General features: G+C 37.9%; 1 protein-coding gene across 1 annotated transcript in view; it reads right to left on the reverse strand.

Annotated features, from left to right (window-relative positions):
• Positions 1-9,641: 9,641 nt before the first annotated feature.
• Positions 9,642-20,779, reverse strand: part of LOC129082153 (UDP-N-acetylglucosamine/UDP-glucose/GDP-mannose transporter-like) — a 37,499-nt gene continuing 26,361 nt past the window's right edge. Inside the window, 3 exon segments of the mRNA XM_054587886.1 lie at positions 9,642-9,909; positions 10,167-10,307; positions 10,309-10,502. Of these exon segments, the coding sequence (XP_054443861.1) occupies positions 9,642-9,909; positions 10,167-10,307; positions 10,309-10,502 (603 nt within the window).

Raw genomic sequence — 20,779 nt, forward strand, 5'->3', positions numbered from 1 at the left:
CCAATACTATGTTGAATAAAAGTTGTGAAAGTGAACACGCTTGTCTTGTGACTGATCTTAGTGGGAAAGGTTTTAGTTTCTGCCCATTGAGTACAAGGTTGACTGTAAGTTTCCCATATATTGACTTTATTATGTTGAAGTATGCTCCTTCTATTCTCCCTTTGTTGAGTGATAAAATAGTAAATTAATTATTGTTATCAATTTCTCCTGATAATCTGTTTCCATGTTATCTTGTACTCCTACTAATCATTGAATCAATTTAACTTATTGCTTCAGGAAAAAATATATATAACATGGGAATGAAGATGGTAGAGAAATGAGTGGAAGTCACACTGATCTCCTCCAAGGACCAATCTGGAATTAAACTAAATTGTGGGGAAACCACCTTTAACAAACAACTGAAAAATAATGAAAGTGGAACCTTATAACCTTGGACAGACAGAAGAATCAGCTTTATCACAACCTAACTGGTAAGGAATGTGGTAGAGACTTGAGAAGGCAGGCAGGACGTCATGGGTGGAAGAGCCAGAATGATATGAAATGGCCAGTTGGATCCCCCTGAGAAGAGCGGGGTTTAAATGATAAGCAGGGATCTCCAGCCTACAGCACCAGAGCTTGAAAAGCACACAGATAACAACTAGTTGTGAAAAGCGCAGGGTTGCTCTCTGACAGAGATAGGTGGGTGAAGATGCAAAGAGTCATTTAAAGGGTCAATGTATACATTTTTATTTGCATCTACTTACACTAGTCTCAAACAAATGTGGGGGCAGGCTGGGCTAAAGACACCTGAGGAGAGACTGGGGAAAGAGGCTTTAGGGAGATAACTAAGAGAGTAGCTGGCAGGATCCCACTGCTGATTCGTTTGCCATATGGTAACAGCCATCTTGCTCAGGCAGACCACTCCCATGAGTAGCAACAGTGTGAGAAAACCCAATAACACCACTCCCAAGAGAGACTGTGCCCAGCCTTGTGTTGTATCAAAGACAAGCAGAGAATCCTAAAGCAAGCAAGGGAGAAAGAGGTAGTAACATGCAAGGGAAGCCTGATACGTCTAGCAGCCGACTTCCCAACAAAAACACTACAGGCCACAAAAGACTGGCAAGAAATATTCCAAGGAATGAAAAGCAAAGGCCTGCAACCAAGCCTGCTCTACCCACCAAGGCTCTCAATTAAAATGGAAGGTGAAATAAGGAGTTTCTCAGACAAAAGAAGGCTAAAACCTCCACCAAACAAGCATTGCAAAATATGCTAAAGGGACTGTTTTAAAGTGAAGAAAAAAAAAGACTATGAATACCTACTTCCTTTCACAGTCACCAATACTTGACATTACCAATATTTTTAATACTTATTAATCTAATTGTGACAATGATGTGTTATTTTAATTGTTCCTTTATTACTTGTTGAAACTAAAGTTGTTTTTGTGTATTTGTTGCCTATTTCTATTATTTTTAAAAAGCTTTAAATGACATTTTGATATTCTTTATCCATTCTTTGATTAAAGGTTTATCAAATTTTTTCCCTAAAATAATCTATTAACCTTTTTTTAGATGTGTTGCAAATACTTTCTTATTCTATTACTTGTCCTTTAACATTTTTATGTGTTTATTACTATATAGTCTTAAATGTTTAATATAGTCATATTATCAATATTTAAATTTATAGCTTCTTGGTTTGAACATTTTACTTCGGGTCATGAAAAATAGTTTGTTTCTCTCTTAAAACTCTTTTGATTCTACATATTGATTTTTAACTCACCTGAATATTTCTTATATAATATTTGAACTAGGGCTCTATATTTGTTTTATTTCATGTAATAATGGTCCATGCACCTTATTTGTTGAATAAGCCTTATTTTTCCCATTGAGATTTGAAATATCAACTTAATCATATATTACATTATAAGACAGATATATACATTTTTTTCTAGAATGCTCATTATATTGCATTAATCTACTTGATTATTTCTGTGCTGGTGTCATGTTGTTTTAATTGCTGAGATTTTATAATGGATGTAAAATTTTTAATATTTTATAATGGATTTTGACATTAAAAAATAAATACAAGAGGGAAGGAGGGAGGGGGTGCTGGGAAAAGGAAGGGAAGGGGAAAGTCAAGGAACATATAGCAAGGACTCATGGACAAAACCAAAGGGGAAGAGCTGAGGGAGGGAAGGAGAGAGGGGGCAAAGGAAAGTGGTGGGGGGTAGGCAGAGACAAATGTATTTGAAAAAAAATTAAAATAAAATTTAAAAATAAATAAATAAATAATAAAAATCAATCTGCCTTAAAAAGAAAAAGAAGGAAGTCCTACCATTTGCAGGAACATGGATGGAACTGGAGAATATTAACCTAAGTGAAATAAGTCAGTCAATGAAAGACAAATACCATGTCATCTCACCTCTAAGTGAAATCTATTCAACAAAATAAAATAATGAATAAAATAAGCCACAGGTGTGGAAACATGGCGCAGAGTGAAAGTGACCAGAGGGGATGGGGAAAGAGGACAAGGGTAGAAAGAAGGGGATGAGACTAGGCAAAGAACATGTATGAATGACTCGTGGACATGGACAACAGTGTGGGAATTGACTGTGGGATCAGAGGGTGGGAATTGAGACAACTGTAATAGGATAAACATGATTTAAAATTTAAAAAAAAAAATATATAACCTGGGAATATGTACCAGTGTTGAGCTCTGAGTTTCAAAGTACGATTTTTTTTTTTTAGTCTATTATGAGAGAGTAGTTTCAAAAGCCAGGCTTTGATTAAGGTAATGATTTCCTTTACATGCTAAGTGCGAAATGTGGTGTTCTGAAAATAGTACTGCACCACAAGCCATTATGTAGTAAGGATGGGGGATACTTATTTGTTACCATAAAATATTTAGTTGAAGTTACAGGGAGTCTCCCTCATTGGCCAAGATGATAGCAGGGGTAGGTTTTCACATGGAGCTTTCAAAAATCCAGCAAGACAATTGGAAAGTGAAAAACCCCCTTCTCAACTCTGGTACCATATTGGGGATGGGACCAGGAAGAGGGAGGTACATGTGTCATGTAAGTCAAAATGGCATGGGGGAGGTGATGGACCAAAGAGGCCTATCAGTTTAACAGGGAAAAGAAAGGATTGGTTGGGAGGGGGGTACTTGAAACATGCAAAAGTTTGAGAACTTGATTGGTCATTTTGAGAAAGCACCTGGTCCATCCCACATCCAAGCTAATATACTCCTAGAGGAACAAAGAAGCTCTCTTACTCTTGCTCATGACTTGCTCTTGCATCATGCACTCACTTGTTCTCTCCATGGCCTCCAAGATGGAGCATTTCTCCCTTTCCCTCCTGGTAATGCACTGGTCTGTGTGTTCACATGCTCTCTTTCCAAGGAGAACTTGGTGTTGCAGCCCTGGCAGCCACATGGCCCATGACCATACATGCTCCACACTGAAGCTCCAGGAGGGAGCCTACAATGAACAGTAGATGGTAACAAGCTAAGATACCTGGATGGGTATTAAGACTACTTAGCAACTGCCTGTGAGCTCCAAAGGATTGTACTTTAGAATGGAGCAGGAACTCTGGACACTGGCTATTTTCTTAGCCTTGCTGAGGACATGGCAGAGAGAGGAGATGGTCTTTGAGATGGAATTTCACCATTCTCCCAGGTCATGTGGCGTCTAAGCTAAAACCTCTTTCCTTTTGCACCAGAATCTGCCTCACAAATTTGGCTTTTGTGGTGACAGGCAGCTGAAACTTCATTTTTGTTTTGTTACAGTACAAGGGATGGTTCTGCTACTCAGGAAACTGAAAGCCATTTTAGTTCTGGAAGGAGCTTGGAGATATTTGGGAAGGAATATGCTTAAACTTAAGATGTTGATCCTCACACTGTGCCACATAAGGGATGGTATTACCTTTCCTGTTTACATAAGTTATACCATGGTATACTAATCCTGGGGGGCTGTAAAGGATGTCTTAAGTTCTCAGAAGCCCTGGGGAGAATGGAAGTGTGAAGAAAGGATAGGTGGATCATAAGAGGCTTGGAGTCAGGAAGAAGAGGGAGCTGAGCATAGGAACCCTACCATTAGAATAATGGCAATGTTTATGGTCATTAGCAGTGGTTCCCAGCATGATTCTCCAAAGGCCAGGTGGCCACAAGACAGTGTAGTAAGCACATATTCATTACTCATGATGATCAAACATGGTTATGGACCTCTCTGCAGAGTTCAGAAAGGAACCACAAACTAACGCAGCACAGAAGTACCTTCTCCAATGCAATGAGGCTATATAAGCTTCCCTCTGCACCCGAAAATGATCTTGGGGAAGGAGAAGAAATTTTGAGGGGATAAGAAGCTGTCCTAGTGATAAATTTGAGATTTGAATTGATTGAATATTAACCTGAAAAATACCAGAGGAAATGAGGCTCCGGCCAAGATAAAGTCAGATTAAGTTGCCTTATTATAACTGAGTGAGAGTGTGTAAATTGCATTTACTCTAATAAATGTATCAATACTTGATAGACTAAGGCAAGGCTCATCTACCTTTCTAACTCAACACCAAGTCATTTTTATTAATTTTTCCATGTTATTATTTATTTATTTTTCTGGCATAATTGATTAATAAAATTGTATATATTTAAGGTGTACAATGTGATTATTTGATACATGTATAAATTGTGAAATGATTACCACAATCAAGCTAATTAACACATTCATCAATTTGCATACTTATCTTTTCTTGTGTGAGAACACTTAAGATTTACTCTAAATTTCAAATGCAATACGATATCATTAATCATTACATTTGTATATTTTCACCATGCTGCATATTTAATCTCCAGGATTTACTTAACTTATAATTGAAAATGTGTTACCTTTAATCAGCATCTCCTCAGCTGGTCAATGCCCCAGCCCTGGCAACTATCACTCAACTGTCTGCTTCTGTGAGTTCTAAAATACTCCTTTTTATATATTTACCCTGGAAAATGTATAAAAGTGAGATGATAAGAGAAAAGTTCTCTATTGAAATGCAGCTTTCTCTGGAAGTAGTTGCCCTTAAAATTGTACTAGTTAATACTAAATTATTAGTTAACAAAATGGTTGTCCATTAACAACAATATCTCAGTAGGGGTTTATAGGAAATTGCGGGGTGATAGTAAGGACTAGGCACTTTGGAGAAGGTGATTAAAGAGGAATTAGAAAGTAGGTGCTGCCCTGGATGGTGTGGCTCAGTGGATTGAGAACAATGGCTTGAGAACCAAAAGGTCGCTGGTTGGATTCCCAGTCAGGGCACATGCCTGGGTTGCAGACCAAATCCCCAGTTGGGGGCATATGAGAGGCAACCACACATTGAGGTTCCTCTCCCTCTCTTCCCCCCTCCATTCTCCTCTGTCTAAAATAAATAAATAAATAAATAAAATTTTAAGAAAAAGAAGGTAGGCATAGTCTTTTTAGCATATCTGAGGTTTGGATACTATTTATCTCATAATTTTTAAAAAATTAAATGCATTAAGGTGAAATTGTTTAATAAGATTATATAGGTTTCAAGTGTACATTTCCATGATATGTGATGTATAGATTGCATTGTGTCTACCACCCACAGTCAAACCCTCTTCATCACTATATATTTGACCCCCTTTACTACCTCTCAACTCTCTTTCCTCTGGTAACTACCATACTGTTGTCTGTGTCTATGAGTTTTTGTTTATTTGTTTTTCTTGTTTGTTCATTTGTTGCTTTCAGTTTCATATTCCACATATGAGTGAAATTATATAGTTCTTAATTTTTTTCAGACTGACTTATTTTGTTTAGCATAATAATCTCAATGTCCATTCATGTTGATGCATATGGCAGTATTTCATTTTTTCTTATGGCTGAGAAATAGTCCATTGTATATATGAACATCTTCTTTGTCTTTTCTATTGAAAGACACTTAGATTGTTTCAATGTTTTGGCCATCATGAATAATACTGTAATGAACATTAGGGTACATATATCTTTGTGAATAAATAATTTCAAATTTTTTAGGTAGATACCCAGAAAATGAGTTGCTGGGTAATATGGTAACTCTATTTTTAATTTTTTTGAGAAGGCTCCATACTGTTTTCCATAGTGGCTGTATGAGTTTATATTCCCACCACCAGTGAATAAGATGTTTAGATGTTTCCCCCCCCTCAACCTCTCCAACACTTGTTATTATTTATCTGGTTGTTAATAGCCATTCTAAGAGGTGTGAAAAGGTATCTTGCTGTAGTTTTGATTTTCATTTCCCTAATAGCTAGTAATGTTGAGCATTTTTTCATATATCTGTTGGCCATTTGTATGTCTTCTTGGGAGAAGTGTCTGCTCAGACCACATGCTCATTTTTAAAGTTGGATTGTTTGTTCAGTGTTGAGTTGTATGAGTTTTTTATGTATTTTGGATATTAACCCCTTGTTGATGATGTTGTTTTCAATTATCTTCTCTCATTTGGTGGTTGCCTTTTTGTTGTGTTGACAGTTTATTTTCCTGTGAAAAAGCTTTTTAGTTCTTTGAAAAGATGGATATTTTATAATCATAAAGTAAACAATACATCAAGAAGACATAACACTCAGCAATATATATGCATCCAATCAAGGAGCACTGAAATATATAAAGTAACTACTAACAGAACTAAAAGGAGAAACTGACAAAAACACAATCATAGTAGGGGGTCTAAAAACTCCATTGAGAGCTATAGATAGATCATCCAATCAAAAAATCAATAAAGGAATATTAGCCTTAAGTGACACATTAGATCAAATAAACATAATTGATATATACAGAGCCTTTAATCCCAGAACATCAGATTATACATTTCTTTTCCAGTGCACATGGAACTTTCTCAAGGATAGACCATATGTTGGGTCACAAAACAAGCCTCAACAAATTTAAGAATGAAATCATACCAAGATTATTCTTCAACCATAATGCTTTGAAATTAGAAATCAACTGCAAAAAAGAAGCAAAAAATCCCACATATATGTGGAGATTAAACAACATGCTACTAAAAAATGACTGTGTTAAAAAAGAAATAAAACGTGAGATCAAAGGATACATAGAAACATATGAGAATGACAATGTGACATATCAAAACTTTTGGATGCAGTGAAAGCAGTAATAAGAGGAGAGTTTATGTCATTACAAGGCTATATTAAGACACAAGAAAAATCCCAAGTAAACAACCTAACATATTTTAAAGAACTAGAAAAAGAAGAACAAATGCAGCCCTAGCTGGTATGGCTCAGTGGATTGAGTGCCGGCCTGTGAACCAAAGGGTTGCTGGTTCAATTCCCAGTCTAGGGCACATGCCTGGGTTGCAGGCCAGGTCCCCAGTAGGGGACGAGCTAGAGGTGACACATTGATGTTTCTCTCCCTTTCTCCCTCTCTTCTCCTCTAAAAGTAAATTTTAAAAAAAACCTTTAAAAGAAGAACAAATGCAGCCCAAAGTCAACAGAAGAAAGAAAATAATAAAAATTAGAGCTGAATTAAATTAAATAGAGAACAAAAAGACTATATAAAACTTAATGCAACAAACAGCTGGTTGCAACAAACAACTGCAATTTTTGAAAAGATTAATAAAATTGATAAAACTCTGGTTAGACTCACAAAATAAAAAAATAAAATACTATAGACACTGCAAAAATACAAAAGATCTCACAAGAATACTATGCAAGAGTACATACCACCAAATTCAATAACCTAGAAGAAATGGATAAGTTTCTAGAAATATATAACCTTCTTATACTAAATCATGAAGAACTTGAAAATCTAAATAGACTGATCAACATTCAAGAAATTGAAACAACCATGAAAAATCTCCTCAAAAGTAAAAGTCCAGGACAGGTGGCTTCACTAGTGAATTCTACCAAACATTCAAAGAAGATTTGATACTTATCTTTCTTAAGCTCTTCCAAAAAATTGAAGAGACAACACTTCCTAACACATTGTATGAAGCCAAAATAATCCTTATAGCAAAACCTGGCAAGGATAACATGAAAAATAAATACTGTGCACAAACTTTAGAGTCTAACAAGCCTGTGTTTAAATAGTAGCCATGCTCAAATAGCAGCTGTATGGCCTTGAACAAGTGATCTAACTCATTTTGGCTTTAATTTTGTCATCTGTAAAATGGGGGAAATTATTTGTAAGGCAAAAGATATGCTGTGAGGAATAAATGCAATCTGAAAATTTCTAAGAACAGTATCTAGCATCCAATAGGTACTTGATAATGTGTGTCCATTGTTAATTGTGCTGGATATTGTCTCTAGATCTCTCATTTTTCTCTATCCTACTGTGTTCTGGAAAAGAGGCCTGTCTTAGACTCTTTCGCTGGGCTTGCTTGTCCTCTGGCTTCCCTGAAGCTTAGACCAATGGAGAGCACTAGTGGGGGATCAGAAAAAAGTGAAGTTGTGATATTTATTTTCCTGGTTTCCTCCCTGTAGGATGCCATGGGCTGATAGTTCTCTCAAGGAAATGTCACAGCTCCAGTCACAAAGCCCTCATCAAGGAGCCTTCCCTCTGTCCTTTGGAAATAGCTCCCTCATGTGGCCCTTTCAAGGCTGAGGTGATAAACCCTCCTTATTTCTCCCAGTACCTTTCTTGAACTCCTCTCAAATTACTCAACTGAGTGTGCCTGCCTGTTTCTCATAGGGACTCTTACCATTTTTAAATATCTATGTGCAAATAGAAACAAGAAACATGCACTCAGTATCTCCATAAAGGCCTGAATTAGTTTGTCCCAATCTTTTATTTGAGATGCTTAATTCCAACAGGAGGACAGTTTGGCCCAATAAAAGAACTTGAAACTGACAGTCAGAAGACTTCTGGCTTAGCTCAGGTTTTGCCATTAACCCTCTGTGAGCTTGGGCAAGTGACCTGGCTCCTCTGCGGGTCTTGATTCTTCTGTCAAATGAAGATATTGAATTAGATGATTTCCCACTGTACCTTCTAGTGCTTACCCCACAGTGACTAAAGTTTTGCTAGTAGAGTTGTAGCAAATATTCCTTTGATGTTAATCCACTTAGATTTCCATACAGGAAAAGAGACTGATGTTTCCCCCAGTCTTTCTTTCTTTCTTTTTTTTTATAAATTATTTTTTATTTTACTTTGATGATTGGGAAAAATACCAATATGTAAGATCAAATCAAAGCTAACACATAATTCTACTCTTAATTAATTGGATAATTTAATGAAAATAAAAATATGTCTGTTTAAACTGAAAAAAATGCTCTCACTGTTCCTATGCTTTGGCTGGAATTAAGGAAAAGGTGCTGGTAAGAAAGTAATCACTTTCACAGTGTTGACCTTGTACCTCCTCTTAATCATATGCAGTAGCAGTGAACAGCAGAGGAGTGATCGACCCCTGGACCCCTGAAAACAATCCCTTTAAAGAGTGGCTTATTTTAGGAAGAATTACTTTTGGCTGGTAACACTTTGCGCGGACACATTTCTCAGGGCGATAATGGCTCATTGTGCAGTGCATGTGATGTAGATTTCCTCATTTTGCAGACTTTTTTTGTTGTTGCTTTCACCAGAGGATGTCCCACACCTCAGACATCTGGCTTCACTTTCCCACATCTGGGAATGACCCCCGCCCCATAGCCGCCAGACAGCAAGTCCATCTGCAATTCTGCCCCAGTGTCTAACTCCTCAAATCCGGAAGGATGTTTTCTTTGTCCACAGGTTGTTTAGGCTTTAACCGGCTGCTCAGAATCAAAAAGGAGTATCTCAAGCCCCCTTTCATGCAAATATTTAACCCTATGAAGTTTGACACAGAGAAAATGTACCCTCCACCAACTAACATCCCAGTGTAGGCAATGGATACATTCCTGATGTTTCCAACCACTACTGTAGTCAAGGCCGAGTTGTAATAGCTGTACAACACTGTGGAGTACATCAACAGAAACCCCCAAAAATAGGAAAGAAAAAACTGTATGATAAATAGAATATTCTTCCATTGGGTGGATTCAGTAGCCTGTTGAAAGTCTCCCATGGAGATACTAAGAATGAGGGTCAGGATAATCATGAAACAGGCATTGTAAAAAAGCACTTCCCTAGCTCCTTTTGATCCCTTTTCTGTTTGGTATAAACTCTACTTGCTGCCATGAAGATATCATTCAGGAATACAAAAATATAACCTTCCAGGTTAAAGGCAAGGTCAGAACCAGCTGCTATTAAAGCATCGAGAATGATGGTAAAGACACTGACAATGATTGAGGAGTATTGTTTCCTGAGTATTATGGTTTCTAAGAGTAAAGTGAGTGGAATGGTAAATTTCCTGAGCACTGTGAACATTGGCAAACTTAATAGGAATTTTCTTGTCAAAACCAAGGAAGTGAATTATTTTATTTAACTTGGACACACACAGTATCATTATGGTAGCTGCCATCTGTCTACCTCTAAGAACAATTGGTGATGGAAAGCCGTAGGTCATCAGCAGTGCCTTGTTGACCAGCACGATGAGGAAGGAGCAGGTTCCGTAGAAGAACCTCCCCAAGTCTTTCTTAAAAAAGAAAGAAAAAAACTCTTAAAATTATGTGATGTTTTTATTTTTTACTTTTTTATTATTGTGATTCTATTAAGCTGTCCCAATCTTTCTCTGTTTGCCCTCCTCTGCCCAGCTTAACCTTCACTCCTACAGTCAACCCCACACCATTGTCAAAGTCCATGTGTCATTCATACATGTTCTTTGATCTCTTCCCCTTCTTGCCATCATAACCCCCCTCCCTCTTCCCACTGGCAGCTGTCAGTCTGTTCCATGTTTCCATGTGTCTCGTTCTATTTTGCTTGTTAGTTTATTTTGTTCATTAGATTCTTCCTATAAGTGAGATCATATGGTATTTGTCTTTCACTGAGTGGTTTATTTCACATAGCATTATAGTTTCCAGTTCCAACCATGCTATTGCAAAAGATAGGCCTTCCTCATTTCTTTCTTTGCCTACTGTTCCATTGTATAAATGTACCACAGTATTTTAATCCACTCATTTACTGATTGGCGCTTAGATCATTTCTAGCACTTGACTATTGTAAATAGCGCTGCTACGAACATAGGGGTGCGTAATTTTTTTTTTGAATTGTTGTTTTGGGATTCTTAGGGTATATTTCCAGAAATGGAATCACTGGGTCAAAGGCAATTCTATTTTTAATTTTTTGAGTTAACTCCATACTGCTTTCCACAGCGACTTCACCAATCTCCATTGCCAACATTACACAAGTGTTCCCTTATCTTCACATCCTTGCCTGCATTTGGTGTTTGTTGATTTATTAATGATGGCCATTCTGATAGGTGTGAGATGATATCTCATTGTGGTTTTAACTTGCTTCTCTCTGATGGCTGGAAATGAGCTTTTTTTTTTTTTCATATATCTATGGGCCATTTGTATGTCCTCCTCAGAGAAGTGTCCATTCAGGTCCTTCATCCATATTTTAATTGGATTGTTTATCTCCCTGGTGTTGAGTCATATGAGTTCTTTATATATTTTGGAGATTAAATGCTTGTCCAATGCATAATCGGCAAATATGTTCTCTCATATCATCAGATTCCTTTTCATTTTGATAATGGTTTCTTTAGACATACGGATTTTTTTTTCAATTTGATGTAGTCTCATTTGTTCATTTTTCCTTTATTTATCATGCCCTAGGAAATATATTAGCAAAAATATTGTCACATGGGATATCTAAAATTTTACTGCATATGTTTTCCACTAGAAGTTTTATAGTATCTCAAATTATATTTGTCTTTTATCTATTTTGAGTTTATTTTGGTGTAAACTCAGAGGTTTAAGTTGATTGTCTAGTTATATTTTTTGCATGTACCAGTCCAATTTTCTTAACACCATTTATTGAAGAGAGTATTTTTGACTTCTGTCCAAGGTGGAAGCATAGGTAGATATGTTTTGCTTCCTCACACAGCCAAAAGAAGGATAACAACCAATTTAAAAACACAAAACAACCAAATCTGCTAGAAAATCAAACTATGGAAGTCCAACAACCAAGGAGTTAAAGAAAAAACATTCATACAGACTGGAAGGAGGGGCAGAGATGGGTAGCTGAGGTGGAGAAGATGTGTGGCACAGTTGTGGCTCATGGACCGGGTGGGCAAGATAGTGGCTGGTGGATGGGACAGTCTGACATTTGCATGTGGATAAACCAGGAGGAACAACTGGGGAGTGAGACAGGCTGAACAACCCAGGATTCCAGCACCAGAAAAATAAAGTCTCAAAACTCCTGGCTGTAAATCCAATGGGGTTTGTTGTGGCAGGAGAAACTGCTAGTCTCACAGAAGAGTCCATTGGAAGGGCCTACGGGGTCCTAGAATGTACACATGCCCACTCACCCAGGAATCAGGGCAGCATCAAAAAGGATGCAATTCACTTGTTGGAAGTGAGGGAAGTGACTGAAAGTTAGGCAAGAGCTGAGCAAGTGACATCGTTCCCTCTGTAAACCCTTCCCTATATACAGCACCACAAAACAGCAAAGTGGATTGCCCTGACCTTGTGAATACCCAAAACTTTACCCCTTACAATGTAACAGGTACATTGAGACAAAGAAATATTCCCCAAATAAAAGAACAGATCAAAACTCCAGAAAAAGAACTAAGTGACGAGGAGATAGCCAACCTTTAAGATGCAGAGTTCAAAACACTGGTAATTAGGATGCTGACAAAAATGTTTGAGTATGGCTGCAAAATAAAGGAAGAAGTGAAGGCTATACAAAGTGAAATAAAAAAAAATATATATAAAGGAAACCAACAGTGAAGGAAAGGAAATCAGGACTCAATCAATGTTTTAGAACAAAAGGAAGAAATAAATATTCAATCAGAACAGAATGAAGGAACAATAATTCAAAAAAATGAGAGGAGCCTTAGGAACCTCTTGGACAACTTTAAACATTCCAATGTATGAATCATAAGGATGCCTGAAGGAGAAGAGGAAGAGCAAGAAATTTCACACTAATTTGAAAAAAAATAATGAAAGAAAACTTCCCCAATCTGGCAAAGGAAATAGACATGCAAGTTCAGGAAGCTCAGAAAGTCCCAAAAGAATTGGAGCAAAGAGGAACACACCAAGACACATCATAATTCAATTGCCAAAGATTAAAGATAAGGAGGGAATCTTAAAAGCAGCAAGATAAAAGAAGAAAGTTAATTTCAAAGGAGTTCCCATAAGACACTCAGCTGATTTATCAAAAGAAAACTTGCAGGCAAGAAGGAGCCAGGAAGAAGTAATCAAAGTTATGGAAAGGTAGGGCTGATATCCAAGATTACTCTATCCAGCAAAGCTATTATTTAGAATGGGAGGGAAGATAAAGTGATGCCCAGATAATGTCAAGTTATAGGAGTTTATCATTACCAAGCCCTTATTATATGAACTGTTAAAGGGTCTTATCTAAGAAAAAGAAGAAGATCAAAAGTATGAACAGTAAAATTACAAGAAACTCACAATTATCAACAACTGAACCTAAAAAAAAGGAAAAACAGAAACAAAAAATCTAAGCAAACAGAACATGAACAGAATAATAGAAATGGATGTCACATGGAGGTATATCAGCAGGAAGGGGGGAGGATTAGAATGGGGGGAAAGGTACAGGGAATAAGAAGCATAATTGATAAGTACAAAATAGACAGGGGGAGGTTAACAGTAGTGTAAGAAATGGAGAAGGAAAGAACTTACATGTATGACCCATGGACATGAACTAAGGAGGGGGAATGCTGGAAGGAATGGGGGTACCAGGGAAAGCCTGATAAAGGGGAGAAAAAAATGGGACAACAATTATAGCATATCAATAAAATATACTTAAAAGTAAAAAACCAAAATAGCCTTGGCTGGTGTGGCTCAGGGGATTGATTGCTGGCCAGCGAACTAAAGGGTTGCTGGTTTGATTCCCAGTCAGGGCACATGCCTGGGTTATGGTCCAGATCCCCAGTGGGGGGCATGAGAGAGGAAACCACACATTGATGTTTCTCTCCCTCTCTTTCCCCTTCTCTTTCACTCTCTTTATAAATAAATAAATACATAAACAAACAGATAAATAAATAAAATCTTTTAAGAAATAAAAATGAAATAACATAAAAAGGAGAGACTATTTCTACTCCATTGTATGCTCATGCCCCTTTGTCAAATATTAATTTACCATAGAGGTATGGGTTTATTTTGGGGCTTTCTATTCTGTTACATTAGTCTATGTCTCTGTTCTTTTGCCAGCACCAGGTTTTTTTGATTACAGTGTCCTAGTAGTATAATTTTATATCAGGTATTGTGGTCTCTTCAATTTTGTTCTTCCTACTCAAGATTGCTGAGACACTGGAGTCTTTTTTTGGTTCCATATACATTTTTAAAAAATGTTTTCTCTAGATCTGTGAAATATGCCATTGGTATTTTAATAGGAATTGCAAGTCTATAGATTGCTTTGGGTAGTATGGACATTTTAATGATGTTAATCTTTTCAATCCATGAACATGGTATATGCTTCAAACTATTTGTATCTTCCTTAATTTGTTTCTTCTGTGTTTATAGTTTTCTGAGAATAGGCCCTTTGCCTCCTTGGTTAAATTTATTTCTAGGTACTTTATTTTTCTTCTTGCTATTTTTAAACATTATTTTTAAGATTTTATTTGTTTATTTTTAGACAGAGGGAAATTGAGTGAGAAAGACAGAAAGAGAAATATCAATGTGTGTTTGCCTCTCACATGCCTCCTACAGGGGATATGGCTTGCAACCTAGGCTAGTGCTCTGACTGGGAACCAAACTGGCAACCCTTTAGTTCACAGGCCAGCACTAAATTCACTGAGTCACATGAGCTAGGGCTCTTGTTGCTGTATTAATTGGGAAACTTTTCCTAGTTTATCTTTCTAATAGTTCAATGTTGGTACAGAAAAATGCCATCAGTCTCTGAAAATTGACTTTGTATCCCACTATTATGCCAAATTTCACTCATTAGATTGAGTAGTTTTATGGTGGAGACTATAGAGTTTTTTATGTACACTCTCACACCATCTGCAAATAAGAACAGTTTTATGCTGTTGTTTCCAATTTTTATACCTTTTATTTATTTTTCTTGTCTGATTTTTCTGGTTCGAACTTTGAGTACTATGTTGAATAAGAGTGGTGAAAGCATAAACCCTTGTCTTGTTCCTGATCTTAAGGGGGAAAATTTAGATTTTTCCCATTGAGTATGACACTAGCAATAGGTGCCTCATATATGGCCTTTATTATGTTGAGGTGTGCTCCCTCTATTACCACTTTCCTGAGTGTTTTCATCATAAAGAGTTGCTGAATTTTATTAAATGCTTATTCTTCATCTATGGATGTGATCATGTGGTGTTTATCATTCATTTTCTTTATGTTGTGAATCACATTTACTGATTTGTGAATGTCGTACCAACGTTGCATTCCGAGAATAAATCCCTCTTGATGATGGTGTATGATCTTTTCAATGTGTTGCTGGATCTGGATTTCCAATATGTTGTTGAAGATTTTAGCATCTATATTCATCAGAGATGAATTTTCTTTCTTTCTTTTGTCTTTACCTGATTTTGAAATTAGGGCAATACTAGGTTTATAAAAAGAGTTTGGCAGTCTTCCCTCTTCTTGAATTTTTTGGAATAGTTTGCAAAGGATAGGAGTTAGTTCTTATTTGAATGTTAGGCAAAGTTCACCTGTGAAACCATCTAGTCTAAGGTTTTGTGTGCCAGAGGTTTGTTGTTTTTTTTCTTTGTTTGTTTTTTGTTTTTGTTTTTTTCCTGCTTCAATTTTGCTAGTTGTTATCAGTCTGTTCAGGCTTTCTGTTTTTGTTTTTGTTTTCTTGATTCAGGTTTGAAAGGTTTTATGTTTCAAAAAACTTTCTCCCAGGCTGTTCAATTTCTTGGCATATAATTGTTTATGATAATTTTGAATTTCAATGCTATCATTTGTTACTTCTCTTTCATATCTGATTTTATTTATTTGGATCCTCTCTCTTTCTTTCTTGAAAAGTCTGGTTAAGGACGACAGACAAAGATGGAAGAGGAGTGAATGGGAGTCATGCTGACCTCCTCCCAAGACCAAACTGGAATTGCAACTAAATAGTGGAGAAATCACCTGGAAAGCAATGGAAAGATAGAGGGAGAGGAGCCTTGGAGCTGCGGACAGACAGTGGAGTCAACTCTCACACATCCCAACGGGTGAGAAGTGCGGTGGAGTCTCGAGAGGGTGGGCTGGGCACCCAAGGGCACCAGCACCAGAGGGACATTGAAATGGCCAGTTAGCTCACCCTGAGAAGAAAAGGATATGAATAATAAACAGGGACCCCTAGACTACAGCAGCAGAAACCAGGAAAACACACAGACAAAATGCAACTACAAAAAGCTTAGGGGTGCTCTCTGCCAGAGACAGGTGGCTGGAGATGCAAAGAGACATATAAAGGGCCAACGCAAAAATTTGCAGTGGCAGCCGCCCTCCTTGATCTCTGGGTAGAGGCGGCAGCAGAGTGGGCTGGTGCCAGGGAAAAGATTGGTAAGGAAGACTTTGTGAAGAGAACTGAGACAGCAGCCGGTGGAGTCCCGGTGATAATGCAGCTCCCGCTCTGCAGCTACCATCTCACTCAGGCAGAAAGGGAATCAATTAACCTTCCTTTTGTGCTCTCGACACACAGCTTGTGCATGTGTGAGCTGGGGGGCTGAGTGCAGACTGGCTGGGAGAGCCTTGAGGAGAGACCGGAGACGGAGGCTTAGGAGAAATAATGGGAGGAGGAACTGGGAAATCCGGACTCCTCTCTGGTCCGTAGTCTCCATTTTGCATAGGCAGGGCGCACCCCCAAAGAAGCAGTAGTGGGCGCGGGGGAGCCAGATGGCCCGTGAATACAATGCAGTTCAGAGAAATAGTGGATCCCTGGCCGAAGGAGTCACAGAACTGCCCAGAGAACCCTGAGGAGAGACTGGAAATGGAGGCACTGGGGAAAGAACAGGAGGAGGAACCAGGAAATCCCAACTCCTTCTCCTTTCTGTAGTCTCCATTGTGCATGGGCAGGCCATGACCCCAAAGAACCAAAAGCTGAAAAGCACACAATAGACAGCCCAAAACCACCCAGTGCAGATGTGCACTTCTAGTGGCCGGCGAGGATTCGCCAGCACGTGTGTGGACCCCAACCACACAGGCTGGCGAGGGCTCTTGCATATTGGCTCCCCCAATGCCTGCATGGAAGTGCACAGATCAGAGAGGGCAGGCATAAACCAGCGCACGTGCGAGCCCACAAGTGCAGGGCAGTCTGCAGAAATAGTGGATCCTGGGCTGAAGGTGTCACAGAGCGGCCCAGGGACCCTGGAGGAGAGACTGGAGACAGGATTAACCGGAGAGTCCTGGAGCTGACTTTCTGCCATTTCTGTAGTCTCCATTTTGCATGGGCAGGTGACACCTTCAAAGAGCCAAAAGCAGGGATAGCAGACAATAGAAGACCCTAAACTGACCAGTCTCGGGGCGCCCACCAAGCTCGAGCACCAGAAGAGTGCGTGAGGTCGGGCGAATAAGTACCCAGGCGGGTGGGGTATCCTGCCGGGCGGGGAGAATGCTCAAGGAGCCAGCGTGAGAGTGCATAGCGATCCAGAGAAAGAGTGGATCCCTGGCCGAAGGGGTAACAGAGCTGCCAAAGGTAGGAGTCAGACACAGACAATAGACTCCTGGAAAGCTCAAACAAATGACTCAAGGTCATATAGGGTCAACAATTCACAGCAACAGAGGCAGGCTCCAAAGAAAAGTAAAGACTAAATAAATAAATAAATAAATGGACCTGCCTACTACCATAGAGGTTTAATCCACAAAGTCAGGAAACTTAGATCAATTAAAGCAGAAGCAAAAATAAATAAATAAATAAATAAATTACTTAATAGACTCTCACAAAAATGGGGAGAAAAAAGATTGCCCCCCAAATGAGTGGAAAAGAGGACTCCCCACAGAGATAGCTAAATGAAATAGAGGCAAGGGAACTATCAGATACTGAATTCAAAACAATGGCTCTAAGGAAGCTCAATGAGCTCAGCCAGTTCAAAGATAACTATGAGAAACTGCAGAGAAACTATCAGGACCTTACAGCAAACTATATCAACCTGGAAAAGGACATAGAAATTATCAAGAAGACACAAGAGGATATGAAGAATACCATTTCTGAATTGAAGAACACAGTAGAAGGAATCCAAAGCAGACTGGATGTATCCGAGGATCGAATCAGTGAGATGGAGGAAAAAGTAGAAAAAAAGCTCCCAGAAAGAATAAGAAATGGAAAAAAAACTGAAAAAGAATGAAGAGGCATTTAGGGAAATTCAGGACAACCTGAAATGCGGAAATATCTGCGAACAGGGATAACAGAACTAGAAGAAGAGGAGCAACGGATAGAGAAAGTCCTACAAGAGACCCACCTCAGAGCAAAAGACCTACACAGATTGAAAGTAAAGGGATGGAAAAAAAATATTCCAAGTTAATGGGCAAGAGAAGAAGGCAGGGGTTGCAATACTTAAATCAGACAAAATAGATTTCAAAACAAAGGCCATAAAAAGAGACTCAGAGGGATAATTTATCATACATAAAGGAAGAATCTATCAAGGAGACATAAATATTGTAAACTTATATGCTCCCAATATAGGAGCCCCCAAGGTGATAAGGAAAATCTTGGACAACTTCAAAAATGATATAGACAGCAACACACTGATAGTAGGGGATTTCAACATAGCCCTTGTCAACAATGGACAGATCTTCCAAACAAAACATCAATAAGTATATTGTGGAACTGAATGACTCACTGAATCAAATAGACTTAATGGACAAATATAAAACTTTACACCTCAAAGAAGTAAAATATACATTCTCTTCAAATGCTCATGGAAGTTTTCCACAGATAGACCACATGATAGGACACAAAACAAACCTCAGCAAATTCAGGAAAATTAAAAAATAATACCAAACTTTTTCTCAGACCACAAGGACTTGAAACTGGAAATGAACCTCAAAGAGAAACTTCAAACAATTTAAAACTCATGGAGACTGAACAGTAGACTTTTAAACAATGAATGGGTCAATAATGGGATAGGAGAATAAATCAAAACAATTCTGGAAACAAATGAAAATGAACAGACAACAGTCCAAAACCTATGGGACAGAGCAAAGGCAATCCTAAGAGTGAGTCCATAGCAATACAGGCTTACCTAAAAAAGATATAAACATTTAAAATAAAAGACCTAACACTACAACTTCAAGAACTGGAAAAACAAGCGCATATAAATCCCAGAGCAAGTAGAAGGAAGGAAATAGTCAAAATTAGAGCACAAATGAATGATATAGAGACGAAAAGGACAATTCCAAGGATCAACCAATCCAGAAGTTGGTTCTTTGAGAAGATAAATAAAATTGACAAGCCTTTAAGTACGCTCATCAAGAAAAAAAGGGAGAGGACACAAATAAATAATATCAGAAACGAAAGAGGAGACATAACAACTGATACCACAGAAACACAAAGGATTGTAAGAAACTATTATGAACAATAATATGCCAAGAAATTTGAAAACCTTGATGAAATGGACACATTTCTAGAAAAGTATAATCTTCCAACACTGAAGGAGGAAGAAACAGAAAGCTTGAACAGACCATAACAGCTGGGGAAATGGAAGCAGTAATTTAAAAAATCCCAACTCACAAAAGCCCAGGGCCAGATGGTATCACAGGATTTTATAAAACATTTAAGGAAGAGCTGACCCCTGTACTTCTCAGACTAGTCCAAAAAATCCAAGAGAAGGGAAGACTCCCAGACTCTGTCTATGAGGCCAGCATCACCCTGATCCCAAAACCAGATGAAGACCCTACAAACAAAGAAAACTACAGGCCAATTTTGCTGATGAACATAGATGCTAAAATCTACCACAAAATATAGGCAGACTGCATCCAGGAATACATTCAAAAGATTATCCACCACAATCAAGTGGGATTCATCCCAGGGATGCAGGAATGGTTCTATATATGCATGTCAATAAAAATAATACTTCACATAAATAAAAGAAAAGACAAAAACCACATTATCAGCTTGATAGACACCGAAAAAGCATTTAATAAGTTACAGCACACATTTATGATCCAAACACACAGCATAATGGGAAAAATGGGGTAATAAAGGCCATATATGAAAAACTTACAGCCAACATCATACTCAACGGGCAAAAACTGAAAGCATTCACACTAAGATCGGAAACACGACAAGGAGGTCCACTTTCACACTTCTTTTCAACATGGTATTGGAAGTCCTAGCCACAGCAGTCAGACAAGAAAAAGAAATAAAAGGCTTGCAAATAGGAAAGGAGGAAGTAAAACTATCATTGTTTGCACATGACATGATACTGTACATAGAGAACCCTGTAGACTCTACCAAAAAAACTCCTCAATTTAATAAGTGAATTTGGCAAAACAGCAGGATACAAAGTCAATATTCACAAATCAAAGGCATTTTTGTACACCAGCAATGTAATAGATGAAGAAGAAATCAGTAAAAAATACCATTCAATATAGCAAAAAAAAAAATAAAGTACCTAGCAATAAATTTAACCAAGGAGGTAAAAGATCTGTACACAGAAAACTATACAACATTGAAGAAAGAAATTAAGGAAGACACAAATAAATGGAAGGATATTCCGTGCTCATGGATTGGAAGAATTAATATCATCACAATGTCCATACTACCCAAAGCAATTTATACATTCAACACAATACCTATGAAGATACCAATGACATATTTCACAGAAATGGAACAGACATTTCAAAAATTTAT

The sequence above is a fragment of the Pteronotus mesoamericanus genome, unplaced genomic scaffold (genome assembly GCF_021234165.1).
Source record: "Pteronotus mesoamericanus isolate MK-2021 breed Mesoamerican mustached bat unplaced genomic scaffold, CSHL_Meso_final scaffold_12, whole genome shotgun sequence".
NCBI lineage: Eukaryota > Metazoa > Chordata > Mammalia > Chiroptera > Mormoopidae > Pteronotus > Pteronotus mesoamericanus.